Source organism: Pinus tabuliformis, chromosome 6, assembly GCF_031772625.1.
Source record: "Pinus tabuliformis cultivar Carrire ecotype Pingquan chromosome 6, CPIR1, whole genome shotgun sequence".
Taxonomy (NCBI): Eukaryota; Viridiplantae; Streptophyta; class Pinopsida; order Pinales; family Pinaceae; genus Pinus; species Pinus tabuliformis.
The window spans coordinates 1,327,759,758-1,327,776,792 of NC_142292.1; the positions used below are offsets into that span (position 1 = coordinate 1,327,759,758).

Below are 17,035 nucleotides of genomic sequence, written 5' to 3' on the forward strand. Positions count from 1 at the left end.
ACACCATCTTCAAAAGAAAAAGCTCTACAAGCACTAGTCATCAAGCAATCAATCAAGTCCATTTGAAGAAAGCAACTTGAAGAACATCAAGATCCAAGGAAGGAAATCTATCAAGTCTTCAAAAAGAAAGCAAGTCCACTACATCTCAAACTCTAACAAGTAAGTATATGTCCCCTTTTGATTATATATCAATGTCTTTTTGCAAGGAAAGCAATAAATTGGTTGGGACCACTAACTTCCTTGCATGGAAGAAGAGGACAGATTTACTTCTCAAGGAGAATGAACTTCTAGAACACATCAAAGGGAATATCACTATCCCTGCTAAGGAACAAACTCAAGCCTTAGCCAAGTACAATAAGGATGAGACTGTTGATTTTGGGTAGCATCGGATGTGCTCTAGCTCCGAAATTTTGTGGAGGGGCTAAAACACATGAGATCTCCAAAACCCAGAAGACGTTTGGAGAAATTCCACCCGGATGAGGAGTTATTAAAGTAATTAATATTTTTAATGGGTTCCTAAGTCTAAACTTAGGAAAATAAAAAATATTAATGGGTATTAATAAGAATATGGGTGAGAAACTTCTAAGTGACGAGGATCGAGTCTGTTTTAATCTTAGCTGTTGATTAGAGATTAGATCACGGTCGTTAATTCATCAACAAGAAAAGTATAAGAGGAGGCTTGAGGGTTAGTTGGAGACACACCAAGATATCAAAGAGTTCGATTTTTCTAGGGTGTGGTTTGCTGAGAAAATTGAGCTAGTGATCTGAGTTGCAATGAAAGAGGGGCAGTTCGGCAGAGGGACTTTAGTCCAAGGCCGAGAATACATAGCAGAGAGGCAGAGCAACAGCAGGAGAGACAACACAGCTCCAAAGAGGGTGATGTAGAGGCTAGTGGGGCTGACGCAGTCATTTAGAGGCAGCGCTGGGGTTTCTGTGGGGCAGAGAGAGCAGCAGTTCAACGTATCGACTTCTGAGCAAGGAAGGCTCACTTGGAGGGTGACACAGCTCCTAGAGGAGGTGACGCAGTTCCAGAGAAGAGCTTGGAGTAGCCATCGCTGCCCAACACTGGGAACAGCATTGTCATCTATGGGGTTTGATCATCCAATTGCTGGAATTGCCAAAATATCTATCTCTGGATATAGGTACTTCTGCCAGGTTTATTCTCTGTTGGGTGAGCAGGATTTGGCACCCTAGTTGTATTTAGAAATCTGCTTAATAATACAAAGTTACAAACCCTCTATATGTTGCACCAGTTTTCCCGAATTGGGTTTTTCCGAGGACTATTGTCCAAAAATAATGGTGTCCCTTGAGTGACTGTCTTAGTGTATTTCAGTTCATGATCTGTATGTATGTGTCATCTGCAATAGTGTTTTCATCGTTGTTTAAATAATTAAATAACTTGTTGAATGTAAAGAACAAGTAGGAGATGATAAACCAGTGATTGCAGTAGGATTTCTGATGTGTAGATTCAGAAATTCTCACATGGTATTAGAGCATTGAAGATCATGGGAGACTGAAGACACCAGTCGAGAGATTCAGAGAATTTGCTGCAGAGAAGCAGCTGTCCCGCGTGACAGCATTGTTTCAGAGGCGGAGGAGTAGCTGCAGGAGTGACACAGAGGCTCACGCAGTGCCTAAGTCAGCATTTCGAGCCTGCAGAGGGTGACACAGAGCCAAAGAGGAGCTCATGCAATGACTGCGTCAGCTCTCTGGGCTAGCGCAGAGCCTGAGAGGTTCGAATCAGTCAGTCGCCTGGGCTGGAGGAGCAAAGCAAATTCGATTTGAGGAGTTGGTGGGACGCTGTTTCTGTTGGTGCAAAACAGTGTCTGTGGAGACAAAGCCAAGGTAGAGGGAGTCATTGCCTTGACAGATTTCTAGCCAAAGAAATCTAGATCCGAGTTGCAGCAGCAAAGGAGGATTGGAGAGGAAGTGATTCGACAGTTGGCAGGAGGATTTCCGTGAAGGAAATCAGGACTCAAAGGGAGTCTAGAGGAGCTTGTTCCTTAGAAGGTTTCTTGCGCCAAGGAAATTCGTATCCAAGTCTTTCTAGATTGACAGCAGGAGAGGGAGAAGAGAACCAGTCCTATTTTCGAGCAGAGATGGCAGTAAATGGGTTGAGAGATCAGGACAGATTGGATGGAGCATCCAATTTTGTCATCTGGAAGGCCAAGATCCTGGCAATCCTAGACAAACATCGCATCAAGGATTATGCCTTGAAGGTAGTTATTGTGTCGGTCGACGCTGATCCATTGAAGAAGTACGAGGAGGCCCAAGCTAAGGCCAAGTGCATGATCCTAGATGGGGTCAAAGATCATGTTGTACTACACATCGCTGAGAAGGACACAACAAGAGAGATGTGGGAGGCGTTGACCACCTTGTACCAGGGCTCTTCCATCCAACGGAAGATGCTATTAGAAAATCAGCTTTGACAATACCAAATGCAGAAGGGAAAGGAAATCGATCCCTTCCTTCTCAGGTTGCAAGGGATTCACGACCAGTTGACTTCCGTGGGGTCTACACCAGATCCTGAGTTCACGGTCAGGACTGCCCTAAATGCAGTCATCGGGGACTGGGAGACAATTGTCCAAAGTATCTTGGGCAGAGCGACTTTCCCCAATTGGGAAGATTCCAGACCCAAGTAAAAGATAATTGGAAGACATTGTTGGATACATTCCTGTCCACTAGGATCCAGGGTGCCCCACCCACCTCAACAACATATGCCAGCCCATAATTTGAGTCTCCTTTTGAGCATTTACTCACTACTCATGTCTCAGAAATCTATGTCCTCTCCCAACACATTCTCCCACATGAGTACAGATCTCGATCAGACATTCCAATTTCCATCCCAGGTTGGGTGTACAGACAATAGTTGGCACTGCAACGTGACACCAAGGCAAATTAAATGCCACTTTGCCTCCATAACCATGGATGATGCTACTCTTTACCACCTTCACTTTTCACTCTGTTTCTTCTGCATCACATTTTCTTGGCAACTGTAAATGGAGGGAAACCCTACAGATAGAGGAATAGCCACCCATCAACAAGAGTGCTCTTCGCAGAGGATTCTCACTTGCAAGCGACAGGCAGGTTGGCAAATCCTTTCAGTACCCAGGAGTGGTATCAAGGTCTATGGAGCAGCATGGCCATGGAACAAACAGCAGCACTTCTGCAAGACACTCCCATAGCCTAGTCTCAAATGAGTGAATCCTCGACTCTGTTAGACTCTTGTAAAACTTTGTAAGACAAATGAGCTTCAGACTCAGACGCAGATTATTTATGAACAGAAGGTTCTGAGATTTCTAAACCATCTCTGACAACAGTCAGATGCTTAGATACCAATCACTCATAACAGAACTATAAAACTTTCAAGCAGGAGGTCCTCAACAGATTGGGGACCCTGGTTGAGGACGTGGAGCTGCCAGCCAGCCACACTCATCAAGGAGTTAATGATAACACAGCACAAAGACCCCCATAATGGCAAATGATTTCTCAATGTGACGTTCTCCATCCTCTTCAAATTTCAATTGCAATTTCTTCTCTGAACTTTTTGTAATGAAGTTTTCTGGTTTTCAGAATTATAGTCTGCGTGCATAGCATAGGTAGTTTATCTACAAAAAATATATGTATATTTTTGTATCTTGAATTACTATGCATAGGTTGAATATCCCTTCCTCTCAAAATGTACTGGATTCCCAAAAAAAAAATAATGAGTTTCTTCCTATCAAAAAATTGGCATGTTCAAGCATCATTTCTGACAGGCATCACAGACACCTAACATTAATTACCATTTTAACTTACCGTGAAGGCTACCTTCTTACAGGGTAGTGATTGCTTTATTTCAGGCCAAGCATCAGTACCAACAGACAGCAGAGACACTCAAGTAGCAATTATGTTCGACCTTATCTTGAAGATTACCTTCTTCCAAAATGGTGGCAGTTTTCTTTTCAGTCCAATTATCACACAAACTTGGGGCAATCCGTGGCACATGAACAATGATCTTAGCTTCTCCAAAATTTACCAATTTAAAAAACAGTATTTGCCACTCTATGTTCAAGATGGAAAGCTTCTTCCGTGATTACTGCCTACTTAGCATAGACCTTCTTTAACACAAAAAAATACAAAGCAAATAATTGAAACTGTATATGATATTCAAAACTAATATGAACCTCTCAGAATGAATGTATATTTGCAAAAGTTCCTCCACTGATGATCTGGAACCACGGACTGCATTTATTGCTCCAGCTGCCATAATACCTGCATGAAAATGAAGTATAAAAGCTTATGCCATAAAGCATATTATGTTTTCAAAGAAGCAGATCTTGAAAGCTCAGTTACCATATGAAATCTCAGTCACATCTTGGTCAAAATGCAATTACAATAACCATAATAAATGTATCTCCAGCAAAATTTCCCATAGCATTCTCAATTGTCTTATTAAAAAAAAAATAATGATTGTAGTGATCTCAATGTTTTACAATTGAACAAATGTGTTTCTGTAATAAATCCAGTCTTATAAGTAATACTATTGTGAAATCATAGCATATCTAAATGCACACAAGTGTCAAATCCATCATTAATGGACCAAGCCCTCCTCAAGAAAAGCATGGTCATGGTTAAAGAAGGCCCTTCCAAATGTGAATTAACCAAGTTCAAAGGAGGCTCCTCTCTTCATATGCCCAACCAATCAAACACCCAAGTCCATGTGATGTGCCATGCCTCCACATGTGTGTGTGCCTATGAAAATGTAAGAAGTCAAGAAACAATAACTGTCATGTCCCTTCTCAAACACATTTGTAACAGGGTGTTGCTACACAATTTTGCACAATTTTGGTGTTGATTTGTTGTAGCATCAGATGTGCTCTAGCCATAAAAATTGGTGGAGAGGCTAAAGCGCATGAGATCTCTAAGACCCAGAAATGGTTTGAGGAAATTCCACCTGGTTAGAGAGATATTAAAATAATTAATATTTTTAATGGGGTTCCTAAGTCTAAACTTAGGAAAATTAAAATATTAATGGGTATTAATATAAAACTAGGTGAAAATGTTCTAAATGGCATGGATCAAGCCAAATCTAATCTTAGCCATTGATTAGAGACTTAATTTTGGCCGTTGAAGACTCAACAGGAAAAGTATAAGAAGAGGCTTGAGGGCCAGTTGGAGATACACCAAGATTGATCAGTTAGGTCAATTTTCTGGAGCGGGATTTGCTGAGAAAATTCAAACAAGTGATCTAAGTTGCAGCGAGGGGCAATGAGTACATAGCAGAGAGGCAAAGATAGTGTCAAAGGGTCAGCGCAGTGACTGAGGAGGCTATGCAGAGGCAGCTAGAGATTGCGCAGAGGCTGAAGGGCCTGCGTGGGTGACGCAGAAGGCCAGAGAGCTGACGCAGAGAAGTGGAAGGCTGACGCAGGGGATTCCAGAGCTACACAAAGGCTAGCAGGGCTGACGCAAAGCCTTGGAGAAGCACCGGAAGGTTTTTCGTGGGGCAAACTAGTGCTGAGAAGCTGAATATCTGCTTCCGAGGAGAGGTATTACTGTCGTGTAACAATCTTTGTTGGGTGAGCCAATTTGGCACCCTAGTTGTACTCAAGAAATTTGCATAATAATAAAACCCTCAGAACTGTTGCACCAGTTTTCCCGCATTGGGATTTTCCGAGGACGATTGTCCAAAAATAACGGTGCCCCTTGTGTGTTTGTCTAGTATTTCAGTTGTTGATATGTATATCAGTTGAGGCTGCATTTGTGTTTATGTTCAGTATTTATATGTATAAATAACTTGTTAATGGAATAAACAAGTAGGTGAAATAAACCAAATAATGCAGTAGGAATTTCTAATGGGTAAGACTTAGAAATTTCAACATGGTATCAGAGCGTTGCAAATCACAGGAGGACTGAAGGCACCAGCATAATCAGAAGTATTTGCAGCAGTAGCAGCTATCCCAAGAGACAGAGTTGCTCCTAAGCAGAAAGTAGCAGAGAAGGAGTGACGCAGAGGACCTGCGTCATCATTTCAAGCCAGAGAGAGGGCCAGCGCAGAGGCAGAGAGAGGCAGAAGAGGCTCACGAGGAGCCACGCCATCCTACTCAGTCAAGTAGGCTTGACGCAGTTGGCCAAAGGAGAGATTTAGCCTTTGTCGGGATTGTGTAGAGCTGGAAGGATCAGTTTCTTCAGTTGTTGGGGCATAGGGAGTTGTGGGCAGATTGTGGATTACGAAGCTGGTGGGGTGTTGTTGCTGTCGAAGAAGAACAATACCTAACAGGATAGAACCAACGTAGAGGGAGTCACTGCCTTGACAGATTCCTAGCCAAGAAATCCAGATCCGAGTTGCAATTGCAAAGAGGATCGGAGAGGAGCAGATCGACAGTTGGCGGGAAGATTTCCAGCAGGGAAATCAGGACTTAGAGGGAGATTTCCAGGAGGGAAGTCGAATCTCAGAGGGAGTCCAGAAGAAGGAGCGGAGATAGCAGTGAACGGACTGAGGGATCGGGACAGGTTGGATGGGGCTTCCAACTTGTCATCTGCACTAACTAACTAGATCTTTTAGATTTAGATGAAATGTAATAGAAGAAAAGATATAAGTTCAATTGAAGCTAAAGAGCAGTTAAGAATTCTTTAACTTGATATCAGAAGAAAATACTTAAATTATCCACAGCCAGAATCAAAGTGTATCTTTCAACAAATTTTGTTCATCAACTTTCTGTAAAATAATTCAGATTTAAGAAAACATAAGCATGGAAACAAAGAAATAAACACATAGACAATGAGAGAAGCACTTCACCAAATAGTCCAACACATGAATCCTGTGAAGAATGTCCTTTTTATTACTGATCAGCCCATCAAATGGAAATGGTACAATAGCGTTTTGGAAAGCAAAAATCAACCCTTCATACTTCAAAAAGAGAAGTATTTATAAGTTATTTACAAAATATCCTGTCAAAACTGACTAGGATGTATTTTAGGAATTCCTAAATAGAATCTATCTAACTGTTACAATAATTTAGGAAAATTGAAACTGCTTGAATTGGTGGCACTAGATTTGTGGAACTACTGAATATCTGGCCCTTCGAATTCTGTTGTGTTGTTGATGCTGAGTTGTACAATTAAGTCATCTTCTTACTCCAGTAACTTGCACAATTGATCCCAACGTTGTTCACTGGGGATAGATGTCTTGAGTAACTTTCTGTAGACCTCGTCCACTTCAGTATACTTAGCAAAAGTTGGTTTGGAAATAAAGATATGCTTGATTTCATACTGAATGTCCAAATCATATGTTAATGCCTCTAAAAACGCTTTCCCTGTTATGCTGCCTTTCACTCCTGCAAACTTAGAACCATCTTTAGCAATGGTCATCAATTTCTGGTTGTAATCTGACCATGTGCTGAGCTTGTCATTTATCACTAATAAACTGGGAAGTCCTTTTTGTGGACTTTGAATTAGCTGGATGAAAACCTGGTTTGATTACCATCTCCTCTAAATATTTAATTCTATTGTCTTTGGCCAGAGAGGAAATTTTCTCTAGTTTTAGCTGTGATTGAACATTGTTCAAAGATAGTTGCAGCTTGGAAGCAGTAAGGGCAGTCTATGTGAAAGTTGAATAAACCATCTCTCCTGTTTGCCTGTGCATGTCCATCTGGTCCAAAGGATGGACATCTTTTGCCTCAAACTCAAATGTGGTCTGCTTGAAATCAGCTGTAGATTTAGGTTGAGGTACTTGAGCTTGTAAGAATGCCATATGCATTCTCCCTTTCTCTGTGTCATAGGCTGAAATAAGCTTGTGTTGAATTGAGGAAGATTGCTTCCTGAAATTGAGCGTAAATGTTATCATGGAGGGCTTCATTCCTCTGTTTAATTTCTTTGTACCTTTGAAATATGTCCAACTACCTCTGTTCTGTAAATGACTCTAGTGTATGAGGTGTTGTGGTTGGATTCTCTTTAGTGGTTGAGGATGATGGAGAATCAGTGGTGCTGCTACCAAACTTTAAAGTATGAAGGCCAAAGAGTACAATAGCACCCTGTGTTTCCTCCAGTGGTGGGAAATCTACCTTGGAGCTTATCTTTGTTTTCTTGGAATAGATCTTGAATTCTTTGGCTGAGACTTCTGTTACTGAAGGTGAGTCCTCCTCTCTCGGTATTTTCTCAGTTTTCTCTCTAGGGGTAGGAGTCTCTGAAGCGGTTCTGGACAGCACCTGCTCTTCAGCCTCCTGCAATGTGTTCTCTACCCAATCCTGTTGATTCATATATTTCTCAATCTCTGGTCTCTGGGTATGTACATAGGGGGTTGTCTTCTGTTCCAACCTCAGCTTAGAAATTACCCCAAAGGGGTCATAAGACCATGTGAAGCTGAGGGGAAAATTCATCTGTTTTAGGAGGTTTGCTTCCTCTCCTGCTACTCTATTGTTACAGATAAATGGCCCTATCTGTGTTTTGATTTTGAACTGGGACTTCTTCTTGGCTGCCACAAAATGAATGTTATTTGATTGGATTATTTTCCTGATGTATTCCAAGGCAAATATCCTCATAGGAAGATATTTGGGCAATTTATAGGGTGGCAGCTCGGAGCCATAAACCCTGATCTCTGTATAATTTTGGTATAAATACCAATCTCCTGTCTTCACCTACTCACTGAGATGCAACACCTTTTGAATATCCTCACTGATCCTGGGAATTTGCTGGCCACTCAGCAAACAAGTTGCTGGATATATGAACTGATCAATAAAATCTTTGAACCTGTACTCCTATGAATGCTTTCTGATAATGGAGGTCCAACAGATTATGGACTGAGGTTCACCCTGCTGATTGAGTTTCTGAACTGCAAAAGGAAACCTGTCTGTCTGGAAGAAAAGAAACATATGCATGAGAATGGAAGAGTATCTGAACATTCCTTCAGTTAGAAACTGAAGGAATTGTTCATGTATTACATCTGCAAGAAAGTGACCATAGTAAAAAATGACTGAAAGTCCTTCTTCTGTGGAAAGGGTGGATAGAAAGCCTAAAATAGGCTCATCTACCCATTCATCTGAGAAATACCCAAGTATGCAAGACAAGACAGAGATGATTTGTCTGGTTCTTTGGGGGAAAATAGAAGAGGGATAAGGGAGGTTTTTCTTGGGCAATTGAGAATCCTCTGGCAGGAAGACTTCAAAAATTCGAGCTCTCTAGGGGAAAGTGAGTTTTTGGTAAATCTCTTTGAGAGCATCAATTGAGAAAGGGGTAAGGGATTCATTATGTGGGATCTAAAACATTTGATTTATATTCTCCGTGGTAATGGTGAAAAGGATTTCACCATTAGGGGATATGATGGCTCTTTTGCTTGAGAGATAGGAGGCATGGCATTTGAGGAGAAACTTTGGGAAATAATAGGATTGAGAGAAGGTGAATAGGGGCAATCTAGGTTGCCAAAGTCCAATTTCATCTAATTGGTCCAGATAGGTGTCTCGAAACCAACAGTGTAATTCAAAGAGGTCAAATTCACACTGTGTTTCGGAAATTTTGTAGTCTCTGTCAGCTAAGGGAATGTAGTCTAAATCCACAGAGGGAGAAAGCATTGGGTTTACCACAGTGGCATCAATTTTGGTTTTGGGGCCATTGTGATAACCGCAAAGAATTGCAGAGCAGGACAGTGCTAATTGTGAGGGAAAAAAACCCTCAAGCAATTACTATGTCAGCAATGGATAATTGATGAGGGAAAACAAAGATCGGGTCGATACCACTATGAGAGAATGAGAGTGAGGAAAGAATGTGATCGAGGGCGAGTGCGAAGATTTATAGGTTCGCAATGGAGCAGGACTGTTGGCTAAAACGGTTGTTTTGGGGGAGCATTTACTTTGCAACGGGAAAAAACCGCAACGGAAGGAAGTGGCAATGGGAGGACGTAACGGTTAATTGACGTGGCGCCAAGCGATAGGCAGAAAAAGGCGTGGGACCGTTGGCGGGAAAGGGAGTGAGGGCTGAGCGGTTTTCGGAGGGGGGTATGAGTGGTTTGTGGTAAGTGAGGGGGGTGCGAAAATATGTGAGAGGGACACGTAGCGGCGGGGCCCGACGGGGAAACCGCTTTTTCGGACCCCCCCTCGCCAGTAAAGGGAGACATGGCGGGGGGGGCGAAAGAGGCTGGGAGCCGTTCAATGAAATGGGGATATGATCGAGATTCGAGAACGACAAAGATGAGCGCGGTTTAAACGGTAATTGACAAATTGCCCCATCGCGCATATATTTTTACAATAAGGTCCAGACTTTGGACAAATAATCTCACATATAGCACTTTTTATAATAAGTTCAATTTTCCCCTAAACTAACTTAACTAAAAGCAATTAGGGTGCATTTAGGAGTGCAAAACCCTTATTTATTTTGCAATTTAAAGGACTAAAAACACCTATTCAAACAACAAAAACTTAATCTACCAATTTGCATTAATCCAGATTACACTGTTGGATTAATTTATTCACTTGATCTACCTAATCTAATCTTAGCCAAGATTACACTGTTTGGCTAACTTATTCATTCTAATCTAATTGACATAAATTGAAAATTGTTTGAACATGATTAAACAGTATGTTTCAAACAAGAAAAAGGATTGTGGCATGTTAAACAAGCTGCACACAACCTTATGAATTTATTCTTCAACAATTATTGTACTATCAGTGGCACTTCAACTGGCATCACTTTCACAATTTCTCCTTTTCTGCGGGGTTCTTTTATCATTTCTTTTTTCTTTTTCTTTTCCTGTTATTTATATAAATACCCTCTTTTCATTTTTTATTTTTATTTATATATTTTTTTTGGAAATCATTTGCAATATACAATATTATTTACAATTGGAAACACTGAAAGATAACACTCAATCATCATTTGATCCTATGAATCATAGGACCCTAACAGGAAGGATGTATTGAGGAGGACATTTCGGTATAGAACATCCCTTGATGAGGTGGAGGATGCCTTTGCAAAGTCTTCCACTAGCACTGGGCGATTTGTAGACTATAACGTGATTAAAGACAGGGGGGCTAAGAAGCCATATTCTTGGTGGGTAACTCATGGGGCAACAAGCCCTCATCTACAGCAGTTAGCCATGAGACTCCTCTCTCAAGTGACTTCATACTCTTGTTGCGAGAGGAATTGGGGCACATATGGGAATTTGTATAGTGTCAAGAAGAGCAGGCTTGAGCAGTCCAAGGCAGAGACAATGGTGTATGTGCACACCAACCTTCGTCTTATTTATAGGCAGAGGGATGAGTGGTTGAAGGGAAAGACAAAGATGTGGGATGTCTTTCCTAATGATATACGTTTGAACAACAGCATTGAGTTGGCATTGGCCAACTTGGATCTTAATGACCCAGTGCTAGAGCCTGTCACTTTTGATGATGGTGATACTCTTGAGGGGTCATCCTCCACACCAGTAGATGCAGAGATTACATTGGATATAGAGGAGGAGGATGCAGCAGAGGAGAGCAGTGGTGACCATGACAGTGATGTTGATTTTGATGATGATATTGATGATTGATGAGCTACCTACTACCTTGTAGTTGTTTTGTATTTGCTATTTCTATTTGCCATTGGCATTACTACTACCTATGTAACACATTTTGATTTTGATGACTTAATGAGAAAACTGCAGTTTCTTGTCTTTCTCCTATTGGATCATTGATGAATCTATCACAAATTACAATTGTATTTGTATGCAAAATGTTACTTTGTAAAACTTACAAATTTTAAATTTACAATGTAGAATCTAGATCTATGTTTGAATTTGTATCATGAATGAGAATCTAAGTCACCTGACACGGGGATTCGGGACACGTAGGATTCGAGATTCGTGGTGTTGGATTTGGACACGTTGACCCCCCGGAACAGGACACGTAGGATTCGTTATATATTATTTTATTAAAAATATATATATATATATATATAAAATTAGATATTTCTTACACAAATTTTAATTAATGATACAAATTTATTGATTTCAAATATAGATCTTCATCTATAGCTATTAGCATGCATAGTACATACAAAATTCAAATACATGTCAATCTATTATCTATTTCTTATGCTTGGCCCTCTTGCCACCACGAGAAATGTCTAATTTTTTAGTCTTGTTGGAAAATCAGGATCTTTGTCATTAATATCACCCTCTAAGCATTAATATCCAGAGGTATCTTTGTCATTACCTCTGTATCTGTATAGGAATCTTTGTCAATAATATCACCCTTTAAGCATTAACATAAGATAGAACAAGCATAACATGTCAAGTCAAGATTTTGTTTGAGTGATGCGTACATTTTTAGGAGGGTCATGATACAGGAGTTCGAAAACCAATGTCACTAACATCAAGGTACATAGAGGGATTGGTGCTCTTGATTAAATACGAGTTCCATACCCGAATACCTGACAAAATTCAATGGAAACATTGCAATCCCCCAATCCTAAAATCCTGAAAAACTGATAAGTCTGCTGGATTTTGAATGAAATCTAAAATTCTACTTTCTCCATATGAAATCCAATGAGGCCGGAACCACTCTCAAACATCCTGAGTCATTTCATGGTAATGTTAAAAATTTAAGTAAAAGGAAAATGAAGATTAAGGAGAATGTCACTTTCACTTTAAGAATTTAACATTAACATGAATAGCATATCAATACTAGGGCCTAAACTTGATCATTAAGCTGCCAAAACGCTTGCCAAATGAAAATATGCATGGCTGTAATGACCAAATGCTGCCTTTTCATACCCGTGCAGGTCACTTTTGCCGCCTAACGAGTCCTGGAAAACAGGACACGCTGCCAAAATTGTGACACGACCTCGGATTCGACGAGTCAGGAAAGGACACGACGTGTCATGGTTTTTGGACACGAATTAGGGCAGAATCGCGTCGGACACGCTGGATTCGGGATTCGTGGGGCCTATAGGACGAATCCGGTTATCTAGATGAGAATTTATATAAGAAATATTTATTGAGTATTAATTTTTTTATAATATATATATATATATATATATATATATAATGTGTCCTATTCCAAGGGGTCAACATGCCCGTGTCAGACACTCAAATTTTCGTGTCCTACATGTTCCGTGTCCCCATGTCAGGGGACTGACATGACTTTTTGATAATGGTGAGCATAATGGAAAGAGGAAAATGTTGTTTTTCATAAAAGATAAGTGCTCTATCTCTCTTCTTGTACTATTATTGATTTCTTTAGTAAATCTAGTCTCTTGCTTTATTTTCATTGCTTGATTGTTGCTATTATTTTGTGATCTCCTCGAATAGGATTGCAGGTACATTCTGAAAATTGTCTGGGCTAGAAGAAGTTATAATATCAAAACAAAAGTCTATGACAAGCAATATTTTAAAACTCCGACTCCGGTTCGGAAATGGCCGAGAGTCGACTCCGACTCCAACTCCGACTCGATATCGACTTAGCCGGTTTGATTTCAATGACTCAGTGGTTGTAAAAAATACATTAAATAATTTTATTTTTTTATAAAAAACATAATTTTAAAGATTTTCATTTATGTTTCCAAACACAAAGCTTTAGAATATAGAGAGAAGACAACATATGATCAAAGTAGGCTCATGAATATATCCATTATATCAAAATGGCACCCAGTGCATTGTCCAATACAAAGTTCATACTTAGCCACCAATGCCAGGATTCTTTTCTGCCTCAGCCTAAGGACAATCACTAGACTACAACAACAATAATACCAATTCTCTGCCCCTAATGAAGTCTCAAAACCCTTGATTTAATTATGGTCAAGCTCCAGAACAATCAGAGGTAAATATGTATTTATTAGTCCATTGCCAGAACGTTTGCCTTTTTAAAAACATTGTATGGCTCAATGCATTGTTTCAGTTTTCTAATTCATGCCACTAGGATAACCATACTTTGGCCTTGTAATTTTCAAAACTTTCTCACAGTGATAGATTACTTTAGGGCTATAAATATGCAATAAACAACAACCCAACCATTGATATGTAGGAGGCAGAACAACTTTTGACAAATGTGCTTCAGGATTTTTGTCAAAGATCTGAGTCAACCGAGTTGTTACCAAGTCGGCCAAGTCATTATCGAGTCGGCCGAGTTGTTACCGAGTCGACCGAGTCAATGACTGGCTCGGTAACAACCTGGCCAGCCGTTCTATTTCAGCCACCGAGCCGACCCAGCCAAGCATTGGCTCGGTCTGACTCAGCCAAGTCGGATTCGACTCAAACCGTTTTTTAAAACAATGATGACAAGTCCTGAATTCAGAGGGAGCTTCAGGGGAGCTTTGAATCTTGAAAGGGATGTGGATTCAGAAGGAGCTTTACATCCAGAAAGAACTATGATTTTAAAAGGAAGTTTTGATTCAGAGGGAGCAATCCAACTCTCAAGTTTTAAGGTACGTCTTTAAGTATTATCTTTAAATTATATTTTAAGGCTAAAGTTGTGATAGGATTTTGACAAGCCTCTGTCCTTGATGAAGAACATGTACTTCAGGGGCAAGCTTGGACTTGTTAAGATAAATTCGCTCAGTAAGAGGGAGCATTAATAAGATAACAATAGGGGCAGACATTCAACAGATTTAGGAAGAATGGCCCAGACTATTGTTGAGGACAGACATTCTCCTAGTTTAGGAAAATCGGTCCTTAAGGCCCAGTTACTTAGAAGAGTAGGTTCCTTTCTATGTTGGCCCAGTCACTCTATAAGAGTGGGTGCCTTTGTCAGGCTCAGTTACTTGTTGAGTGAGATTTTTGGCCTAGACTCAGCCCTATGATGTTAGAGTTTGACCAAGATAATGGAAACCTTGTAATTTAAGGATCCTTTAGGGTTCTAACCCTATGGTGAGGAGTTGAATATCCTCTAGGGTTTTTACAAACCTGTGTTGAAAAATGTAACTAGTGTCGGTCGTCATAATTATATTTGAAACATATTTGTCAAAAGAAAGAAAAAAGAAATTTTATTATTAAATAAATTGGCTTATTAAAGCATGGGTTTCATGCTTGGGTCAATTGTTATTAGGTCAAAGTCTCCATTGAAGACTTCTAGGGTTTATGTTAAGTGTCATTGTCCATGTCACAATGTAAAAAAACCCTTCTTGGGAATTATTTGTGAAGAAAGAAAATTATTTTAATGTAAATTAGGTCAATTAGGCCTCCTCCCGCAAGTCAGCCTCAAGGAAGGACAAGTTGGCCTCATTAAAAGAATTCGATCACCTAAGATGACTATATATAAGCAACAACTCGACTCATTTGGAGGATATCTCACACAAGTTCGAATTGCAATAGCTGGGAAGCAGAAAAAGTGCGAAGTTCAATAAGGAAGCTAGAATCGAAGTTTTGGGGACTCTCTCTCTCTCTCATGTGCAACGAAATTTTGAAGTTGCATCAAGATCAAAGTTGTGAAGTTGTTGCATCAAGGTCGAAGCTGTGAAGATGCTGCATCAAGGTCGAAGTTGTGAAGTTGTTGCATCAAGGTCGAAGCTGTGAAGTTGCATCAAGGTCAAAGTTGTGAAGCTACTAGGTTGAAGTTGGGTAGAAGTTCTTTCGCTGGGAAGCTGAAATTTCCGAATTGTGGTTGCGTTGAAGCTGTTGGATAAGAAGAGACTTCTAAATCATCTTGGAAGGCTGACTTGGTGGAGGAAGGTATGTTGGTCTAGGGTCTTGGTCTATCTCATTTGAATCACTAAAGGAAGAGTTCTTGACTGGGTTTTTCCCTATATAGAGATTTTGCCCTAGCTGTGCGCCTACATCTGGTGTCCTTGATCTTTGTGTTTTGGTTTTGATAATTGCTTGATGAACCAAGATAAAAGAACGTAACAAAAACAATAATAACTCAAAGAAATCATAAGTAATTATCAACAAGAGAAAATATTTGCCTTTCCGATTTTCCAACATGGTATCAGAGCTAAGGTGAAGAAGGAAGAAAAAGGCAACCTAAAGATCTATTGAAGGAAAAAGGAGATTGAAGGAAGATCATTAAAGGGATCATATAAGGGGATAAGCCTACTATCTACAAGAACTATGTCTAACTCAATGAAGGGAGAAAACAAACTAGAAGGAGCCTCCAACTACAGGGCATGGAAAAAGAGGATAGATCTCATCCTTGAGAAGAATAAAGTTTTGGATTTAGTTCGAGGAAAAATCAAGAAACCTACAAATGAATCAAGTGAAGCAGAGAAAGCAAAGTTCAGAGAAACCGAAATATTGGCCATGAACCTAATACGGGATGGAGAAAAGGACAACCTCATTCCATATATATCCAACATAGATTTCGCTCAAAAAATGTACGAGGCTCTATCCAAATTATTCACAATCAAGAACATTGGTCAAATTGCAAGCCTCGAGAATGAATTAAGATCTATCAAGATGATGAAAGACGATACTGTAGCATCCTACTTTATAAGGATATCTAGAATCAGAGATGAACTCCAAGCAATAGATGAAATTGTACCAAAAAAAGAGCTCGTGATTACTACCCTTCTAGGACTACCAACATCTTGGAGTGCCTTTGCATCAAGAATCAACAGTTGGAAGGATACTCCAACATTCAAACAAATGTGGAATGCATGTAGTCAAGAAGAAGCCATAATATCATTAGTAAGCAACAAGAAGGAGAATGAAGAGGAGAACATCTCAAATGCCTATTCCGCTGATCACAAGAAAAAGGGAACCTTCAAGAAGTACAAAGGACCAAAGAAGAAAGTAGACCTCTCAAATATTGAATGTTACAATTGTCACAAGATGGATCACTACAAAAGTCATTGTCCAGAGAATCCAAGGAATATGAAGAGAGAAAGAGAACATGTGAATGTTGTTGATGAAGGTCCACCAAAGAAGAACAAGACAGAGGATTCTAAATTCAAAGACTTATTTACTAAAGACTCTCAAGGACACTATCCCTTACATATCCTTCTACTTTTTGCAATATTTTTCTTTATGTTTTGATTTCTAGAACTTGTAGGTCTAACATGCCTTGTTAGAACATTTTTATAAGTTGTAGGTATCCCTAAAGGTTGGATTTGGAGCCTCCACCAATTTACCAAAAGATAAGTATTATGTTCTTTG

General features: G+C 39.9%; 1 protein-coding gene across 1 annotated transcript in view; it reads right to left on the minus strand.

Annotated features, from left to right (window-relative positions):
* Window positions 1–17,035, minus strand: part of LOC149263502 (putative acyl-activating enzyme 16, chloroplastic) — a 325,493-nt gene that overhangs the window by 269,041 nt on the left and 39,417 nt on the right. Inside the window, exon 5 of the mRNA XM_089426351.1 lies at window positions 4,167–4,254. Coding sequence (XP_089282477.1) covers window positions 4,167–4,254 — 88 coding nt within the window. The remainder of the gene's footprint in view (window positions 1–4,166; window positions 4,255–17,035) is intronic.